Below are 17,302 nucleotides of genomic sequence, written 5' to 3' on the forward strand. Positions count from 1 at the left end.
CTGGACCTTTAATCATTGACTTCTTTTTTTATTTTATTTTTAAATTAAAGAAGCATCTGCGGAATTCACTGGGGAGCAACCAAGGGCCCTTCTGTGAAAGGCTCCAGACTTGGGCACCCTCTTGTGTGTAATTAAGAGATCTATAATTGATGTGCAGACAAAAACGATCTGAGTGAAGCATTAAAAAACGAAGCATCCTTTTCTACCTGGTGCTTGACAACCTTCTGCCCTTTAGCAGAGCCCAAGTTTGCAAACAGCGAAGGGAAGGGAAGCGAATGTCTTCTCTGCCGTAAGATCATGTCTAGTGAGTCACGGCAACAATAACAGCGGCTCATTTGAAAGCCGGCGAAAAGATAGATTGCAAAATGCACCTTCTGCTTTCTCCAAATACATGTCAATTTCATTTCGCCCTGCCTACAACCTTTAGTCAACTGAGATGAAAGAAAACACCCGGACGCTGCTTTAATCTTAACCCGCCCTTTCAGATTTTTATTAGCTATTCTTTTTGGCTTCATATAGTTCGACACTGGGGCTTCTGTGTTTTTATTTCTTTTCTTTTTGGAGCTCACAGGCTTCGTATTCGGCAAAAAAACAAAAATAAAAATGCTAAGATTTTTACCGTCAGAAATCTGTGGACTTTCCTTGCAATCAGCCGTGCATGCCTCTTCTCTCTGTGAAACTGAAAGGGCTTCTTTGAAATTAGCCGGATAAATTTTTGCTTTTGGCTTAACAACTAAATGATGTCACTTCTTACAAAACGTTGCCAACACAAAGGGCCCTAGACTTTTGCTGCCTTCTCTGTAACTCTCTCCCGTCCTTCGATGTGCGGGCACGAGCACAGGCGCGTGCACACACACACATCGTGTGTTACTTGGTTTAACTTCAATTGCTTCCGGCTGCTGCTGCTATTGTCATCATAACCTTGCTCGTGAGAGTTAAAAGGTCATTTACGCAGAGAAATTAAAAAGTTTATTCACATAAAGTATCCAAATTGTAATAAATGAAGTGCTTCATCGCAAAGTTCAAGCAAGCAAACTATTTCCAAATGTATGACAACCCTCCCCCCCTACCTCGCTGGATCCTAAATTTAAAAATAAGGTAGCAAGTATCTTCTTTCTTCTCTCGTTTAAAACACCTCTTATCTCAAGCCACACCATCGTTCTCATTATCACATATTGAAAATGATTTTATTTATCCATTTACATTAACTTGATATATAAACTTGTTGGCAAAAGTCAAATCATATGCTTTATAGTAGCCTCAAACATTTATTAAGAAACCCAAAATTCCATAATAAATAAGCACAGACAGTAAGTTTTCTTTTCTTTTCTTTTTTTCTTTTAACATATCACAAATCGACCAGTATGTAACAAGAATGCTTTATCTACACAAAACATCCTATTTCACGTTGTTTGTTCATTCTTCGAAATAGCTTCTGTTCTCTGGGATTGGACCAGCACATGCAGAAAGGGAGAAAAAAATAGCTGATTGTTTTATCTGTACAAAGTCTTTGCCAGGTTGGAGATGTCTCAAGTCCACGTGCGCCAGGCATCTATCTATCAGCCTGCTGCTCGGAGAGGGAGGGCAACAAGAGAAACTGGAGGGACAGCAATAACCGAAACAAAGAAATCAAAACGCCCACAAAAAGAAGAAAGAGTAATAGGAAGTGTTTGGAGTGGGTTCTTTTTTAAAAATCGTTTGACTCCCTCCCCCCCCCCAAAAAAAATTCGCTTAAAAATGCTTTTATCAAAATCGGTTCAATTTCCCCTTCACGCTTCACATCCTGACCACTATTCTTGCCTCGCAGCCACCCGAAGGCCAAACTTGCCCGTTAAGAAAACCTTTCTATCAAAACCCCTGCAACCAACTTTCATCTTTATTTGTACACGCACATGCACACATTGTATACTGTCTTTCTACAGGAGGTGGGTTTTTGTTTTGGTGTTTTGTATAAAAAAATAAAAGCCCAACAGATGCCTGGATCTGAATTTGGCTGTGCGGGGCTTGGAACTCGGTGGGGGTAAATTAAAGGAGATCCAACGAGTCCTTTTGTCAGGTTGAGCATCTCTCAAATCCTTATTAAGACACACGTCGATTGTGTTTCCGCCCTTGGAGCACAGTAGGCGGCGGTTGGGGTGAGCGTGTTCCTTGTCTGTATGTTTTTATGTGTGCGTGCGCTTGCCTGGGTCGTGTTATTTGGACGACCACTCTTAAACTCTGCCCGCAAACCAGTCCACTCACTTCTGATCCTGAGTCGACTCCCTGGTAAGTGTTTTGTTTTTGTTTCCCCCTCCCTCTTTTAAGTACAAAAAAAATGGCGGGAGTGGGGAGTGAGGGCAGGGCTGAGGTGAAGAAGAGGAGGAATTAGAAGAAGCAAAAAGGGCGGGAAAGCGGGAGGCGCGGCTGGGGGCAGGCTGCTGGCTGGCTGGGAAGGCGGGAAGGAGACGCCATTAGGTGAAGCTCATGGAGACTGTGTGCTCTAGCGCCTTTCGGCGGAGGGAGGCGATGCTGGTTCCCCGCCACACGTCGCTGCTGTCCGGGGAGCTGCAGAGCTGCGGCGAGCCCGTCACGTTGCTGGGGCCGGGCAGGGAGGCGGGGACCATCCCGGGGAAGGCGGGCTGGTAGAGGTGCGACTGCAGGCCGGCGCCGTTGGAGCCCGCCAGGCTGTTGGACAAGCCCATGGAGTTGGGCGGGGGCCCCGCCGCCAGGCTGCACTGCGACAGCGACTGCGCCATGGCCTGCTGCCGGCCCAGCGCCGGCGGCAGGGGCAGCTGCGACACGCCCGGCATGCCTGCCGCGGCCCAGCGCGTGTCGTTGGCGTGGAAAGAGCAGAGGCTGTCGCCCATGGCGGCGGCGGCGGCAGCGGCGGCGGAGGGGAACTGGGGCAGGCCCGGCGTGGGGAGCAGCGTGCCGGGGGCGCGGAACACGTTGGTCGTCTTCTTGCGCTTCTTCCACTTGGCCCGCCGGTTCTGGAACCACACCTGGCCGCCCGTCGTCGCCGGCGGGGAAGGAAAGGACAAGTGGGGGGAAGGACAGAGAAAAGAGAGGCCGGTTAGCGTGGGCTCTCCGGGCAAAGCGCTTGAACAGGCCCCGCGTCCCTCCGCCACCCGCCTCTGTGAGGGCCCACGCCTCTGGCTGGAGGCCCTAAAGGCGAAGATGGAGTTGTCAGGAGGGGGGAAGAAGGCGTCTGTGTGTGGATACAGACGTCTGCTGTCTGTCCTGCTGTCCGGCTAAAATATGGGTTTTTACGCACTGGTATTTTATCATTGCTGCCTTGTTTCCTTCAGCCTCGCCACGGTTCCTCCGAAACCGACCCCAAATATTCCATTGACAAATATGGGAGCATAAGTGAAGGGAGAAAATAAGGGCAACCATTCTATTTCCATTGGGGACAAAAGGGAGAATATTATTTTAAAGGTGGTGGTGGAGGAGGAGGAACATTTCCCCACTCTGGACACAGATGGCTTGAGGGATAAAATAAAAGAGCTGGCATACTGTATTTACAATCCTTAGATTTTAGCCCTTTGAAATAGTATTATTATATATTTATTTATTTATACCCTGCCTTTTCCCCTGATAGAACCCAGGGAAAACACTAGAAAATAAAGTTGTTACTCTGGTACCAATAATCTGTTATTTTACTGTTGTGAGTTTGCTACAGCTGTTACTATTTTTGTAATAATGTTTAGATTTTATAATAATTTTTCTTAAGCATCTAGACTCATATGTAGTTTGGGAGGCCTACTATGTGACCATAGGCACAAAAGAAAAAAATAATGCTACAATCGTACCTCTTATTTCTGGAGCTAGCAGTCTAATTAATATCCTGATGCATAAACAAGTTGTGCAAAACTTGTGTTTAAGACAATGTGAATGACATAACTTTCATGGTTCTTATAGTACCTCATCCTAAGCACTCTTGAGATTTGCACCGAAATCATTGGTGAAATATTTCAAAGAAAACATATTTAGAGAACGGTGTCATTGTGTTTTTTCTCAAATATGCACATTTACCTTCAGACTTACGCACAAGTTCCATTCCTCACATTTGAACTAGGTGTTCAGTAGTAGCTGAATCACAAGCCATGTGGGCTCTTTAGTTTCAGTGATTTAACTTAAGTTCAGGTTAAATTGGTTTCTGACTGAGATTGTAGAAAAGTTCTTCACTAACCACTTGAGTTCACTAGATCTACAACACTTTTAAATAATCTAATGGGATATCTTATGATATCAAGAAATATAATCAAGATAAGTACATTAATATAAGCTATAAAATATTTATGAGTAAGAGATGCATCTGTAGGCATGTTCATTTAATGCACCAGAAGATTGTGTTTCTTATAATAGTTTTAAAAGTATCCACCCCTTATTTGCATTAGTTCCATATGCTTAGAGCAAATATATAAATTGGAATACGGACTGCATTCTTTGCCCGTCTTTACAAGGACTTTTGCATATAGAAGTACATTTTTAGCTACCCATATGCATGTATGTATGTTTTATGTGAGGCTAGATATGTGCATACATCAACAGACAATATGGAAGATGCATACTCATCTACAATTGGCATCCATATTTTATCTATGCTGGTTATTGAGAACCCTGCATTTGGTACCCATGGCTGGGAATCACACATGAAACCACTGTTGCTGCCCTAAAGCATCCAGCCACAGGATCCATACACATAGCATCTGTTGCATATGTGAGCCTAGATCAGCAAGGGAATATGGATGAACAGGAGAAAACTGTGTATTGATCTCTCTACTGGGATCAAACAAATAAGTGTGTTTTGTTACAGATATGTGGAGCACTCTGAATATACATTGCAGATGGATGTGTAGAGGTCCCATACACATTTTTATTTTTATTTTAGTGCTTAGCAGTGGTTTCCAATAGGAGTTATTCCTACTACCTGAGTACCAGAAGTTGAAAGCACTGAATATGCCATACTTCCCAGTGAAATAATTGGTGTTTTCATATGTTTTTCTTCCTACTTCAAGGCATGAGGAATACTCATATTGCAAATGTAAATAAGACATAAGGGAGACTTTCCCCCAAAAGAAATAATTTATATAATGTAATTGGAAACAAAGCCAGATTAGTGACTACTTGGAAAAGATTGCTGCTTACTGAGAAGCTGAGCTTTAAATATATATATTAAAGTTTTTGTTTTGCAGTTGACTTGTGGTGAAGCTCAAGTACCTCATTAAGGAGATACAACAAAGATGCATTAAATCATTACTTCAAGTGAGCTGCCACTGCAATAATTGTGGAGCATTTTGCTTTAGATATTCATTCTGATGCCTTAGTTAATCAACCGAGCTTCTGTCAGCTCCACCAAACGTTGAACTCGTCTGTGTCAGCAGCTTTTCATTTTCTACTGAGCCATTCAACTCGGCTTTTAAAAAAAATTAGGCCTTTCCCAAGTGTCTAAATACTAAGCATAAATAAACAAGACTCGAACGCTAAGCATACTTGACCTGGTATCAGACTTTCAGAAATTAGTGGGACTCAACTTCTGAAAAACATCCTTAGTATTGCACTATAAGTAGGCTTTTGAATATGAGCAAGCGGGACTTGGCTGGATAGAAAAGCAAACTGAGGCGGGTACCGCGATCCTATGCAGGTTTCCTCTGATGTACCCCCCCCCCCACTGAACTGAATGGCGCACACTCCCCTTCTAGCTTTAGAATACCTCCATTGAACTCAGGCTTACTTTCGAGTAAACATGTTTAGGATCGCGCGGCGCAACTATCGTGAGACAATGTTGGTATTTTTGGTTTTACTCCAGTCGAGTTAATTACATGAACGTATATGTCACGCGAATATACACAATTTTGCATGTACTGTATATGTAAATATTACGAGTTCTTAATAAGTGACTTGGCCTGGTATTCATTTATTTCTCTGTGGGAATATTCTTTGGCTTGGTGGTTCTCTCCAGCTCTCTCCCCGACCTGTTCTTTTTTGCCTTCTTCTGCCTCGACCCCTTTCTCTCTTTGCACGGTCTTACCCTGCTCTGTTTTACCCCGGCCACAGCGCTGCCGCCGCCACAAGTTGATGCGTAAAAAAGATTCGTGAAAGGGCAGGAACTTTTGCAGCGCAAAAGGGGGGCAGAATGGAGATGCGTATTTGGGCTGGGCCCTATCCAGAGTCAAATCTGGATACATGGTGTACACCCCACTTGGTTGCTTTGCTTTTTTAATAAGGGACGCAAACTCCAGTCTTGGAACCAGGAATTTCCGTAACAATTCCAAATCGGTTTTAGTATTTATTGTCCCACTCCAACCTTTAGTTTTAAGAACCGTCGGTGTGCGCTTTAGGAACAAAGATCCCTGTCTTATTTGCGGGCGGTGGGCGCACTGGGTTGCCACGCCACTCTGGAATGGGGCCGCTCCGAGCTCTTGTGCCTACTCCGCTTTAGGGACAGTCTACAAGCCTTCTACGGATTTGAGAGGCTCCGGAGCACCGCCGCATTCTTTCAAACCCTTCAATTTATACAGGGAAATGCGATTGGCCATTAGCAAGAAGGAACAGCTGTTAAGGACTTAAATGTTATAGGAATAATAATAGGAAGGAAGGCAGGAAGAAAAAGATGAGAGGGGGAGAGGGAGAGAGACGGAGAAAAGTCGTGTTCAATTATGTTTTAGGGTTAATAGTTAAATGGTGGCCACAAAATCTTTTTATGTGTCATGGTTTACTGGGGTTGTAAAAGAATCTCCATCAGGTCGTCATCGCCTCACTTCAGAGCGACGGCGCATATGCTTTTGAAAATGTGAACGTATCCACTTGGAAACCGGTGCATGACAGATTAAAAGGGAGAGAGAACCTGAGGGAGGTTTTGAAAAGGCGCACATGACAACTCGGAGCTGGAAATATATTAGCCACAGGCATTTGGGCAACTTCGGCTGCGATCAGAAAACGCAGCGACTCCCCCTCTGCTTCCCCACCGCCCAACATTATTAATACAACACTGAGGGTCTAATGGAGTTTGCAATTTCAAACTCTACTTTCATGATACCTGCTGCTACAGTAATATAGACATACTGTAAATGTATTTGGAAATATATAGCCCGTTTAATTCCCCAGCTATAAATGGGGAAGAAAAAAGGGGAGAGGATATTACTTTCCTTTCTCTCCCCACCCCAACCCCCTCCTCTCACAAAGCTTTATGAAGATCTCATTGGAATCCAGCGGATGATTAATGCGAAGATTTGGTAGGAAATCTGGGGAGCTGCATTAAAGCTCAGATTTCAGGTTCATTTCGATCAGCCAGCCGTGAACTCTAGGCCGAATTCATTACGCTTTAATAGTTACTGGGAGAGGAAGAAAATGCAATTTCTCATTCCATTAGAAAACTAGAAAATACTCTCAGCTTGTCCCCTATTAAGATGTGGCAGGTGACACGGCCAGCGCGGGGGGACACGGTCAATGGAGTCTCAGCACATTATTTTTAGGTTGGTGTAAAATATTGAAAGGCAAGCCTGGCTGTGCAGAAGTTATTTCACTGATTTGCTTTTTATGTAAATAAAATATTGAAAGTTAATTAATCAGCGCGAGAGACTAATGATTATGCTTATTATATTGCATTGGATCGCTGTCATTTGCATGATTCTCGCATTGCTGCTTAATAAGCCATTCCAGGTTATAAATAATTCTGAAATTGGTTTCTAATAATGGCATGCTATAAAAAGAATGGTTTTATTACACCCGGTCTGGAAAGAGGCGGGGGGGGGGGAGAGAGAGAGCGAGCGCAAAGTGGTAGCTTAGGCGTGGGATAGGCCTTTTCGACAAAGCAGGGGTAGGTTTTTAAAATGTCTAAGACAGGAAAGTGAGAAAAAATATAATTTATTTTTGCATATAATGGTGCATAGAGAGCAGCTCGAAAGGCGGGCGTGTGGAGCATTCCCGGATCAATGTGGAGCCCCCTACGCGCCGCAAAGGCTGTGTAAACGAGACCATAAACCCATCCATTACTCTTTCATTTCCATTTGGTCAAGTAACAAGAATACAATGAACTGGGAAGTAAATACATTTCCCATAATTTATTTTTGCACAAGCTTACACAATGTTAATCATTCTGAAGTGTTAATTAAGAAGGTTATGTTGATTTGATTACTTTTTAAACTGCAGAACATTATTGTAAAGAATATTTAAATTGCCACTCGATTAAATTGTTTCTATTCAGCCGCCCGTAGCTATTAGCAGCGTGTAGGATTATGCTGAGGTCATTAAAATGCCCCCCCCCCCCATTTCACTTGGAGGTGAGTCCTACTGAGGTGAACGCGACTTACTTACAAGTAAGGCTGGAAAACCACGGGGGTAAAAATATGGATACTTTCAGGCTGTAAGCGACCTCGGGTCGCCATCTGACGCACGCTTACCTTCGAAGGAAAGGCAAGAAACAATATGATTTAAAATGGAATAACAATCCTTATCACTGTTTTAATCGCGACTGGGGTCTTTGAAAAGCACTTGTTTATGTTGAAGTGGAGGGTTTTATTTTGCGTTAGCAATTGTAAATGAAGCGAGGTAATTATTCTGTATTAATTAATTAACCCAAAATAAGATCGTATGCATCTGTTCATTCTCCGTAATTTCGTTTACTATCTGTAAATCGTTGTAGGGCCAGGATCCCATTATCATTTAGTTCTACGGAGTTCCACCACTGGGGAGAGGAAGCGGGTGAATAATCGCTATTTCCATTCTATATTATGCATTTTGTTTCGTTCATCACATTCCTGATAATGAAATTGCTTATTAACCTTTGGAGAAACCCAGTGGAGTTTAATAGGCTTCCTGCTCTTTTCCTTTATTCCTTCCAAGTTAGTTGTCCAATTATATTTTATTTGGAACCAGATTTCATTTTTAATTTAAACTAATTAACGTTCTACACGGGTTGAATAAATCTGTATAACTTATCTAATATATATAAATTCAGAGAAGAATTGCTGTAGCTTTCGGGTTTTAGCATTGGTTTGGTTTTTAAATTGGTTTGGTTTGGGCATGCGTAACAATTTTTCTGGAAGACTCCCCATTATAGTGTTTTCTAATCTAATAGATAATATTAATGCACTTTTTATAGGTAGGTATATGGTGACAGAAACTCTGTTGAACGCAAACACAGAAGTCCTCCTTGGGATTTAAAAGTGTTGTTTCTAGATTTCCTCTGCATTTATCTGCTTGGCGGTCTTTAGTTCTGGCTAAATTAATTAGAGAGGATTACAACTCACGAAGTACATACACATCTATTCTCTCTATACAGAGAGAAATCTCATTGATTTCCCTGTAATTAAGTTCCTCATAAACCTGTTAATGATATCAAACTAAAATGATGGTATTGGAGTCAGCAGCATTTAATTAGTGCCTTTAAAAAAATATCTAAAATGCTAATGCCTCCAGATAAATTCGATTCCACTTTAAGATTTTTTAAAAGAATACATTTTTGCTTTTCGGTATCAGCGATTTCAATCAGAATAATCAAAATAGAAAGAACCAAGGAAAGGGAAAGTTCAGGACTGAGGACAGCGCAGAGTCATTTTAACTAATCGGACTGAAATAAATTCAAACCTCCCAGTATGCGAAGCAGGAAGATAACACAAAAATGATTTGTTTTCTTAAAGAGTGGGACAAATGTGTGCTGAAATTGAATATTACCTCACCACAAAAAAAGAGATTTGTTATACTTCTCTTAAATTATTTCATCTTTTCTATAATGCGTCCAATGCGTTTGTTCATAAACAGAGAGTTGTTTTTGCTAATACTCCTTAACATAAAACGCTAATAAAATTAAAATTAAAACTTCTAGCAAAGGCTTTCTCTGCCTTGGGTTTTTAAGGCTCTTTGAAAATATTTCTTACACTGCTGCCTCAAACGCCTTCCTTGGTAGTGAAATCGAGCAATGTGTTTGGGATCGGAGTGCCAGTCTGTTGCCTTAGAAATCGATCTCGAAGCGTTGTAGCGTTCACTGAATGTACAGCAGCGAAATTCCCAGGCCGCTTCAAATAAACTAAGTTTTGTAACGCAGCGTCTGTGCTGTTCAGTGCTGTGATGGAGCGGAGGGCAGGATATTTATTTTATTTTATTCTTTTAATGGGAAGGCTTCGCTTTGGGCCATCGAAAGCATTGCTTTTAGTTGGTGCCGTTTAATGAAACTGCTGCATTCGCGTCTCTAGACTGGAGAAACAACAGCAGCCCTTTCTCACTTTTGAGACAACTTTAAAACAAAACGAAAACCACAAGTTCGAACTCCCGCCCCCCTTCCGTGATTGAAAATCCTTTCCGTGAGGAATTTGATTAGCTAGCCCTCTGTCCCTAATCAGGGGAGCTCAATGACCCTAATTAACCAGCGCGGGGTAGTAACGTTTAAGTCCCGCCACACTCCTTTTGGGTCTGGGGACGGGGGCGCCCCCTGGCCTGGAAGGCCACCCCCCCTGTCCCTGGACGGGGTGGGCGATGGAGGGTCGGAGAATGGAGGAGGGTGGGTGGCTTGGCCGCTCGGTGGATAGACAGACGGCGAGCGCCTACCTGGACCCGGGACTCGGTGAGGCCGATGCGCAGGGCCAGCTCCTCGCGCATGAAGATGTCCGGGTAGTGCGTCTTGGCGAAGCTCCTCTCCAGCTCGTTGAGCTGCGCGGGCGTGAAGCGCGTCCGGTGCCGCTTCTGCTTCTGCTGGCCCTGCTGCTGGCCGGCCTGGCCGGGGTTCTGGCCGCCGCCGCCGCCGCCTCCGCCGCCGCCGGGCTGACCCTGCTGCTTGTCCGGGTCCTTGGCGCCGACCGAGAGCGCGCCGGGCGTGGAGCCCACGGCGGAGATGTCGTCGCCGGGCAGCAGCGTGGAGCCTTCCACCGAGTCCGCGCTGGCAGCCAGGTCGCCCGGGTGGCCTCCGGGTTCCGAGCCTCCGACGCCCAAGCGGCACTTCACCGCCTCCCGGTGGCCCAGCAGCTCGGCGGCGTCTTTCATCCCTGCGGAGGCAAAGCAGCGGCCCGCCGCCATTCAGCCAGGCGCACACCACGGTCCACCCCCGGCCGGCGGGGGGCCCGGACGGTGTCCACCAGCGCCCTAGGCCAACCCGGCCCCCGACGGGGAGGAACTGGGCCGGCCCACCCTGCCTCCTTCCCACCCCCCAAGAACTTGGGAGCCATCCCGCTTGGATAGTCGCCCCCGGACACCCTCTCCTCGCCCGAGGGGGCCGCCTTGCGCCTTCGCCGGGAGAGGCTCCCGAACATCCACCTGTCCAAAGCCAAGGGCACCTCAATTTATTTCTTAAGGGTAGGCAAACCAGATACACACATGCAGGATTATTTCAAAAGACCAAAAAAGAGAGACTTAAATAAAATAAAAAACAAAACAGGAAGAAGACAAAGGAGAGGGGCCACAACCTAAAACGAAATGACCCCCCCAGTTCCGCTACTGCTGCTTTTGGATCTACATATTCCATAGGTGGTTTGTTGTTGTTTTTAAGATGGCGTTAAATCAAATCAAACTTTAATACAGTACAATTACTTTTAAAGAAATTAGTCGCATTAAGGTAAAATCAGGCACAAATTGTCCATTTCCTGCCCGGGGCTTCTTCCTTGGCTCCAGGTGCTGCTGGGGGCGAGGGAGAGGGAGGAAAGAGGGGGGGAAGAGAGGCTTTGGGGGGCAACTCACCGAGCCGGGCGTCCAGGAGGTCGGCGTGAGAGAGCATCGCGCACCGCTCCAGGGCGAAAGCTGTACCCCCCCAAATTTTAGCGGTTGGTGGTGGGTTTTTTTATGGAAAAAAAAAAGTTGCACCGGATCTCGCTCTCTCTCAAGCTTATAGATATATATTTATATATAGATCGCCTAAATGAAAGAAAATTCGGTGTGTGGTTAAAAAGGGGGTCTCTTGCATTATAATGTCCTTTAGAGAGACGGGGAGGTGCTTAACACTTCAGTGAACCCGTGAGCAGCTCAGCGAAGGGACCAATCAGGAGGGCAGCCTGCAAATGTCAGCACCCAAAGAGTCCCCGCTCCACCCGCCCGCAGCCTCAGCACCACCAGCCGCAGCAGCAGCAGCAGCAGCGCCGAGCCGCGCGGGCTGGGCTTTTAAAGCCCCAGTCGCCATTCGCCTTCTCTCCCGCCCCGCGCTGATGAATTGCCGGAGAGCAGCCTCCCCCGCCCCACTCTTATTTTTTCTTTCTTTTTTTAACAAAAGTGACCTCCTGATCAAATTAGTTGGAAATGACTGACAAAGCCAACCCAATAAAATGAGGAATATAGGTGGCGGGGGGGGGGGGCAGAAGTGAATGGCTGGTGTGTTGTGCTGTTCCTTTCCCCCATCGCCACCACCGTCTTACACACACAGGCACTTTTTAATGTCTTGGTTGTGGTGTGTTGTTGCTGTTCTTTTGCCGTCGCTTTGGGGTTTGCGGGAGGGGGAAAGCGAGGAAAGAGGACACAGAGATTCTGCACAGCTGTGGAGTGGCGGGGGTGTATCTGTTCTGGGGATAAATTGTGTTGGATGGCTTTATTTAAGGATTTCTAATGTGGGGTATAAACTTAAGTGCATCCACTAATGTGGGATGGTTGGAAAACGCAGCAGAGAGGAAAACGGAGTGTGACCCTAATGAAACGTCTGTAGTAACCTGGATCTTTGCAGCAGTCTTTCCTCCTCATCCCTCCTCCTCCCCGCCCGCCCCCCAAATCCCCACAAGGATCTCAGTCCGCTGAATTACATATTTGTATAAAACAGGAATAATTCCAGCAGTTGTCTTGGTTTAAGGAGAAGGCAGCGCCTCCAGGCGCCTCCTTCATTCACCTGGGCGTGTGAGAAAGTTTCTAAGTTCAGCTTGTCTCCAAACTCAGTTTAAGACAGTAAATAAAGCTGAATGTTTTTTTTTACAAAAAGAAACAAAACAAAACATTATTTTCCTCTTGAATATGTTAAACTATCCCAACAATTTCAAGTGCTTTGCACAAGGGAAGCGAACCATTTCTAATGTTCTGATTTTTCAAAGCCAGCCAACAACAAAGTTTAGATTAGTAATATATTTCTAACCAGAGTAATTTTCAAGATCATTAGGCATTTATGTAATTAGTGCCAAATCTATAAGCTTTTATTACGATTATTAGAGTAAAATCAGTATAAATTTGTACTAATTTACTACTGTTTAGACTTGGCTGTCAAGGCAAGAGGTTCTTATTGTAAATGATAACGGAGGAAATTAAGTGCAAAATTCTGTACCGTTTCTGATCCGCTCCTAAACAATCCGTTTCAATTGTATTTGTAGCAGAACAGAATGGCCTTTTAAAGTTATTTGATTCTTTTTTTCTTTCTCTCCCCGCCCCATTCTCCAAAGGAGGGGGGGCCTGGAATTGCCATCTAGGCCAGGCACAATGAAAACTGATATTTCCTTCTTCCAGCTTGATTAACATTGATTTTTAATTCGAGAGTGATGCAATTAAGATTATTCATGTAGTGCAAATAAAGCTTACACACACACACACACACACACACACACACACCCCAAGCGAAGATGGGTGGGGGTGGGGAATTCACCTGGGAGATTCTCTCTGCTCAGTAATAACCGGGCGAATGGCTTTTTTGATTATTAGTGGTGGTGCTGCTGCTGCTGCTGCTTCGCCGCCCGACGGACACCCACAAAACATTGCTCGGCCTTTGTGTTTGGGGTTTCTTAACCCCCTCCCCGCCTTTCCTTTCCTGCTGGCAACGCAGGGGTGGTGGGTTTCGGGCTGGCACTGAAAAGGGGAGACAAAGGAGGCGGCCGAGCGAGCTGTGGGGCAGTTGAGCGCCTGGCGAGCCCGTCGATGATCCCATTCAAGGGGTCGCTGTCAGGCTGGAGAGCGTGAAGGGCTGCCCGCCTCTCGGCCCTGTTTGGAAGACTTGGAAGCATGGAAGCAGCAAGCCCAGCCCGAGAGCAAGGGGGTGGGCGCGGGCGGGGGGGGGGGAAGAGAGAAGGCCCTGCTGCTCCAATCTCCCCAAAGGAGCTAACCATCACCAGCCGGGAAAGACAAAAGAAGCAGACCAAGCTCCTCGCGATGCCCACTTTACAAGGGGAGCGGGAGTAAGCCTGCAGGAGGGTTGTGGAAGGGGCAGCCGATGGTCTTGGCTCGCTCCCCCCTACCCCCACCGAGTGGCCTGTCTGCCTAGTGGAAAGGGCAGGTGGCCACTTTGGGCAGCTAATCCCCGGGAGTCTCAGTCTTGCTGGGCGGCACACACTCCACCTTTTGGACAGCGCATCTCACGAGCCGGAATAGTTTTGCCCAATTCTCTCCCTCTCTTTCTCGCTCTCTCTCTCCCCAAGACTATTCCCAGCTGATCCCAGACACACCCACACACCCCGCAGTGCCCTCCTGCCTCGCCTCGTCCTGTTTCTAGTGGCCTAGCACATTTCCGAGGGTGGCTTCCCTTCCTTGCCTTTTTGGGAAGTGGGGGTGCTCCATATCTCTCTGCCCCTCAGTCCCCCCCCCCAAAAAAAATCTGCCAACTTCCACCAGATCCTGAGTTCGGCTGGCTCGGCGTGCGCCTTTCAAGTCGATAAATAAAGGGCGTAATAGTTAATGGGCAGCCCCATCATCGCGCTTAACAAGGGGCTGGGACCCGCGGCTTATCCATCTCGCTTAGGAGCCGCGGGAAAACAAGGCTGCGGCGTGATGGATGGCGCGCTCCCTTTTATGACTTTTCTATTGCTCTTGATTTTTATAGCAGGATAAACAAACTAAATCATTCCTTCCGAGGCTTCAAAGCGCGATGGGCTTGCGGGGGGCTTCATGGGAGGGAAGGAGGGGAGAGAGGAGGAGGCTGTGAGAGGGAGAAAAGGGAAGAAAAGAATGGAAATCGGGAGGGAGGAGGAGGAGGGGAGGGGGAAACCGGGACTAGACGCTTGTCAGAGTGAAAATATTCTTGATTTTTCTCTATGTAAAACACGCGCGCCCACACACACACGTTTCATCTTCTCCGCCTCTTGGATCCAAGAGTATTGGAGGAGAATTGGATTCCACCTGGGCTGAGTCGGAGATGTATTTACAAAGATCTCCCAGCCCCTCGTCATCTTTCCCCCCTCCCCCACCGCCCACCTCCCTCCCTCTTCTCTACTTCCTCAAACCCCCCCCCCCCCAAGCAAGCCAGAAAAGTGCCAGTCAGGCCCATTCCTTGGATAATGGAAGGTATTTCCCACCTGATCAGGCAAAGTGAAGTCCCTAACAAGGCACGGCTTAGCACAATGGCCCCCAAAATCTCCACCATGACAAGAGTGTTCTTCAGAAAATCACTTCAGAGCCAAGTAAAAGGATTTTCTATGACGGATCCGGCGATTTTCCCTCCATAAATAGGTTTTAGATTGTTACACACACGTAGGACTGGAACAAAGGGAACGACCAGGGAACATATTGCTTGCCCCTAATAAAATTTATTTAGGCGGTTTACTCCTCATAAAAAAGAGAGATTGAATTTTGTACAAGAGTGCCCCTGCCAAAAGGGCTGGGCGCCGGGAAATCATCCCCGCTTTGGGGTGTCCTCCTCCTCCTCCTCCTCCTCTCCCCCTGCGCGCCGCCTGCTGCCGCCGCTGCTTCCAGTCGGCCAAGCCGTGGAGAGGGAGGGGGGCATGTCCAGACACAGCTGGAGGCGGAGAGGGGAGGCCGAGGGCAGCTTTGGGGGTCGGCAGGGGTGGGGAAACAGAAATAGACATCGCAGATAGAGAGGCGCCGCCGTCAACTGCGGCCTGGAGGAAGAGGAGGGTTGGGGAGGGGACTCTGGAAGTGCCACCTTCAGGGGCTCCTCAGACGCGGCCGCAACAGAAAGAGGATGGGTTTCACACACATGACCCAGATCTGGGGTTATTGTCCTTGCCCCCTTAAGGCCTCGATCCCACCACTGATTCCCAAAGGACTCAAATAAGGGGGGGCACGGGCTGGGATGCAGGGGGGGTCCACTTGTTTATTTGCATCTTCGGGGCGCCTTTGGCACAGCGGCAGACACCCAGGAAGCGACTCTGCCTGGCTTCCTAATTGCTTTGCACACTTAACAGAAGCTGCCCCCCCTCCTTTGCCTTTCTTGTCCCCCCCCCCCTTTATAGCTGGTTATCACTTCTGTTCAAAAACAGGCTGGTCAGCGGAAGTTCTTTCCCACACAGGAGTTCCTTGCCTTGCTCTGCATCATTAGGGTGGAAAGAAGTTCCCCTTCGAAATAAATTCGTTTAGGATTTAGGGGGCGTATTTCCCTCCTTTTAGCCGACGGTTTTGTTTTCTTTAATTTTGGAGGATGCAATTTGGTGCGCGCGCGTGTTTTCGGGGGTTGGGGGAGCAAGTGTGTCTTTTCAGGGCTGAAATATGACACGTTATGATAATTATTATTCACATTGCCGCTATTTAAATGCTGAATGGTAACATCGCTGCCTCTAATGAGAAAGCGTCTCCCTCCATAATTAACGATCTCACATTTTCCTATTTTCTTTGCCTGATGAAAAGAATCAATTTTAATTCCTTGCAAATTACAAGCCCACTTTTGGGAAGGGGGGTGCGCGCGCCTCGGCTCCATTTGCTTGCAGAAAACAAATCAAGTGACTTCTTAGGATCTCGCGGACTACCTCTCTCGCCTGGCCTGGGTCAGCCGCCGGCAAATCAAACCCGGGGCTTGATTAAGAAGCGGAGGGAAATGGAGGAGAGCAGGCGGGGGCGGGGGCCGAGCGGGAGAAGCGTCTCCAAGCCGAAGCCACGTCTGGGTTAGAGTTGCGCCAAGCAAGCCCCTTCCTGAAAACGCGGCTGGTGGGGGAACGAGATGTAGCTCCCAGTTTGCGTCTTCTCGTGAGCCCAGGTGGTATCTTGAGGATCGGAGGGATCTTTGGGCAGCCGGAGGAGAGGGATCTGGTGGCACCTCGGAGGGGGAAACTTTGTCTAGAGTTGAAACGCCCAAGAGAAAATGGTGGATCGGGGCGCGCGCAAGTTCAGGAGGCCCACCACAGAGACGGGAGAGGTCACGATTTCTTCTTCTTTTCCTCTTTGAACCTAAAACTCCCTCTGGTTTTTTGTCCCGTCCCCCCCACCCCACCCCAGCAAAAGTCTAAGAATGATGCAGTTCTTATTCTGCAAATGCATCTGTCTCAATCGAACAGGCAAACCAGATCTCTGCTTGCTTGCCAGCCGCCAGCAGGTGCCTGCAAAAAAACCCCAAACAAACCCAGAGCTGTGGACCCGCTTGTATTTTTTAATTTTTTTTATTTTAAGGCTGGCTCGTTTCAATTAATTTTTCATCAATCGGTTTTGGGGAGGAGAGCTGTTTTTAATAGGAGACAGGTTTAATTTCGCCCTCCGCCTCTCTCCCCCA

At 46.9% G+C, this 17,302-nt stretch overlaps 1 protein-coding gene across 1 annotated transcript; it reads right to left on the reverse strand.

Moving 5' to 3' along the window:
* Nucleotides 1-461: 461 nt before the first annotated feature.
* On the reverse strand, nt 462-11,983 carry OTP (orthopedia homeobox). Its single transcript, XM_028748141.2, has 3 exons — nt 11,650-11,983; nt 10,528-10,961; nt 462-2,981 (listed from the first exon to the last, which is right to left on the reverse strand). The coding sequence occupies exons 1-3, from the start codon at nt 11,684-11,686 to the stop codon at nt 2,451-2,453; spliced, it is 1,002 nt and encodes a 333-aa protein (XP_028603974.2). The 5' UTR covers nt 11,687-11,983; the 3' UTR covers nt 462-2,450.
* Nucleotides 11,984-17,302: the final 5,319 nt, after the last annotated feature.

Source organism: Podarcis muralis, chromosome 11, assembly GCF_964188315.1.
Source record: "Podarcis muralis chromosome 11, rPodMur119.hap1.1, whole genome shotgun sequence".
In the NCBI taxonomy this organism is placed as follows: Eukaryota; Metazoa; Chordata; class Lepidosauria; order Squamata; family Lacertidae; genus Podarcis; species Podarcis muralis.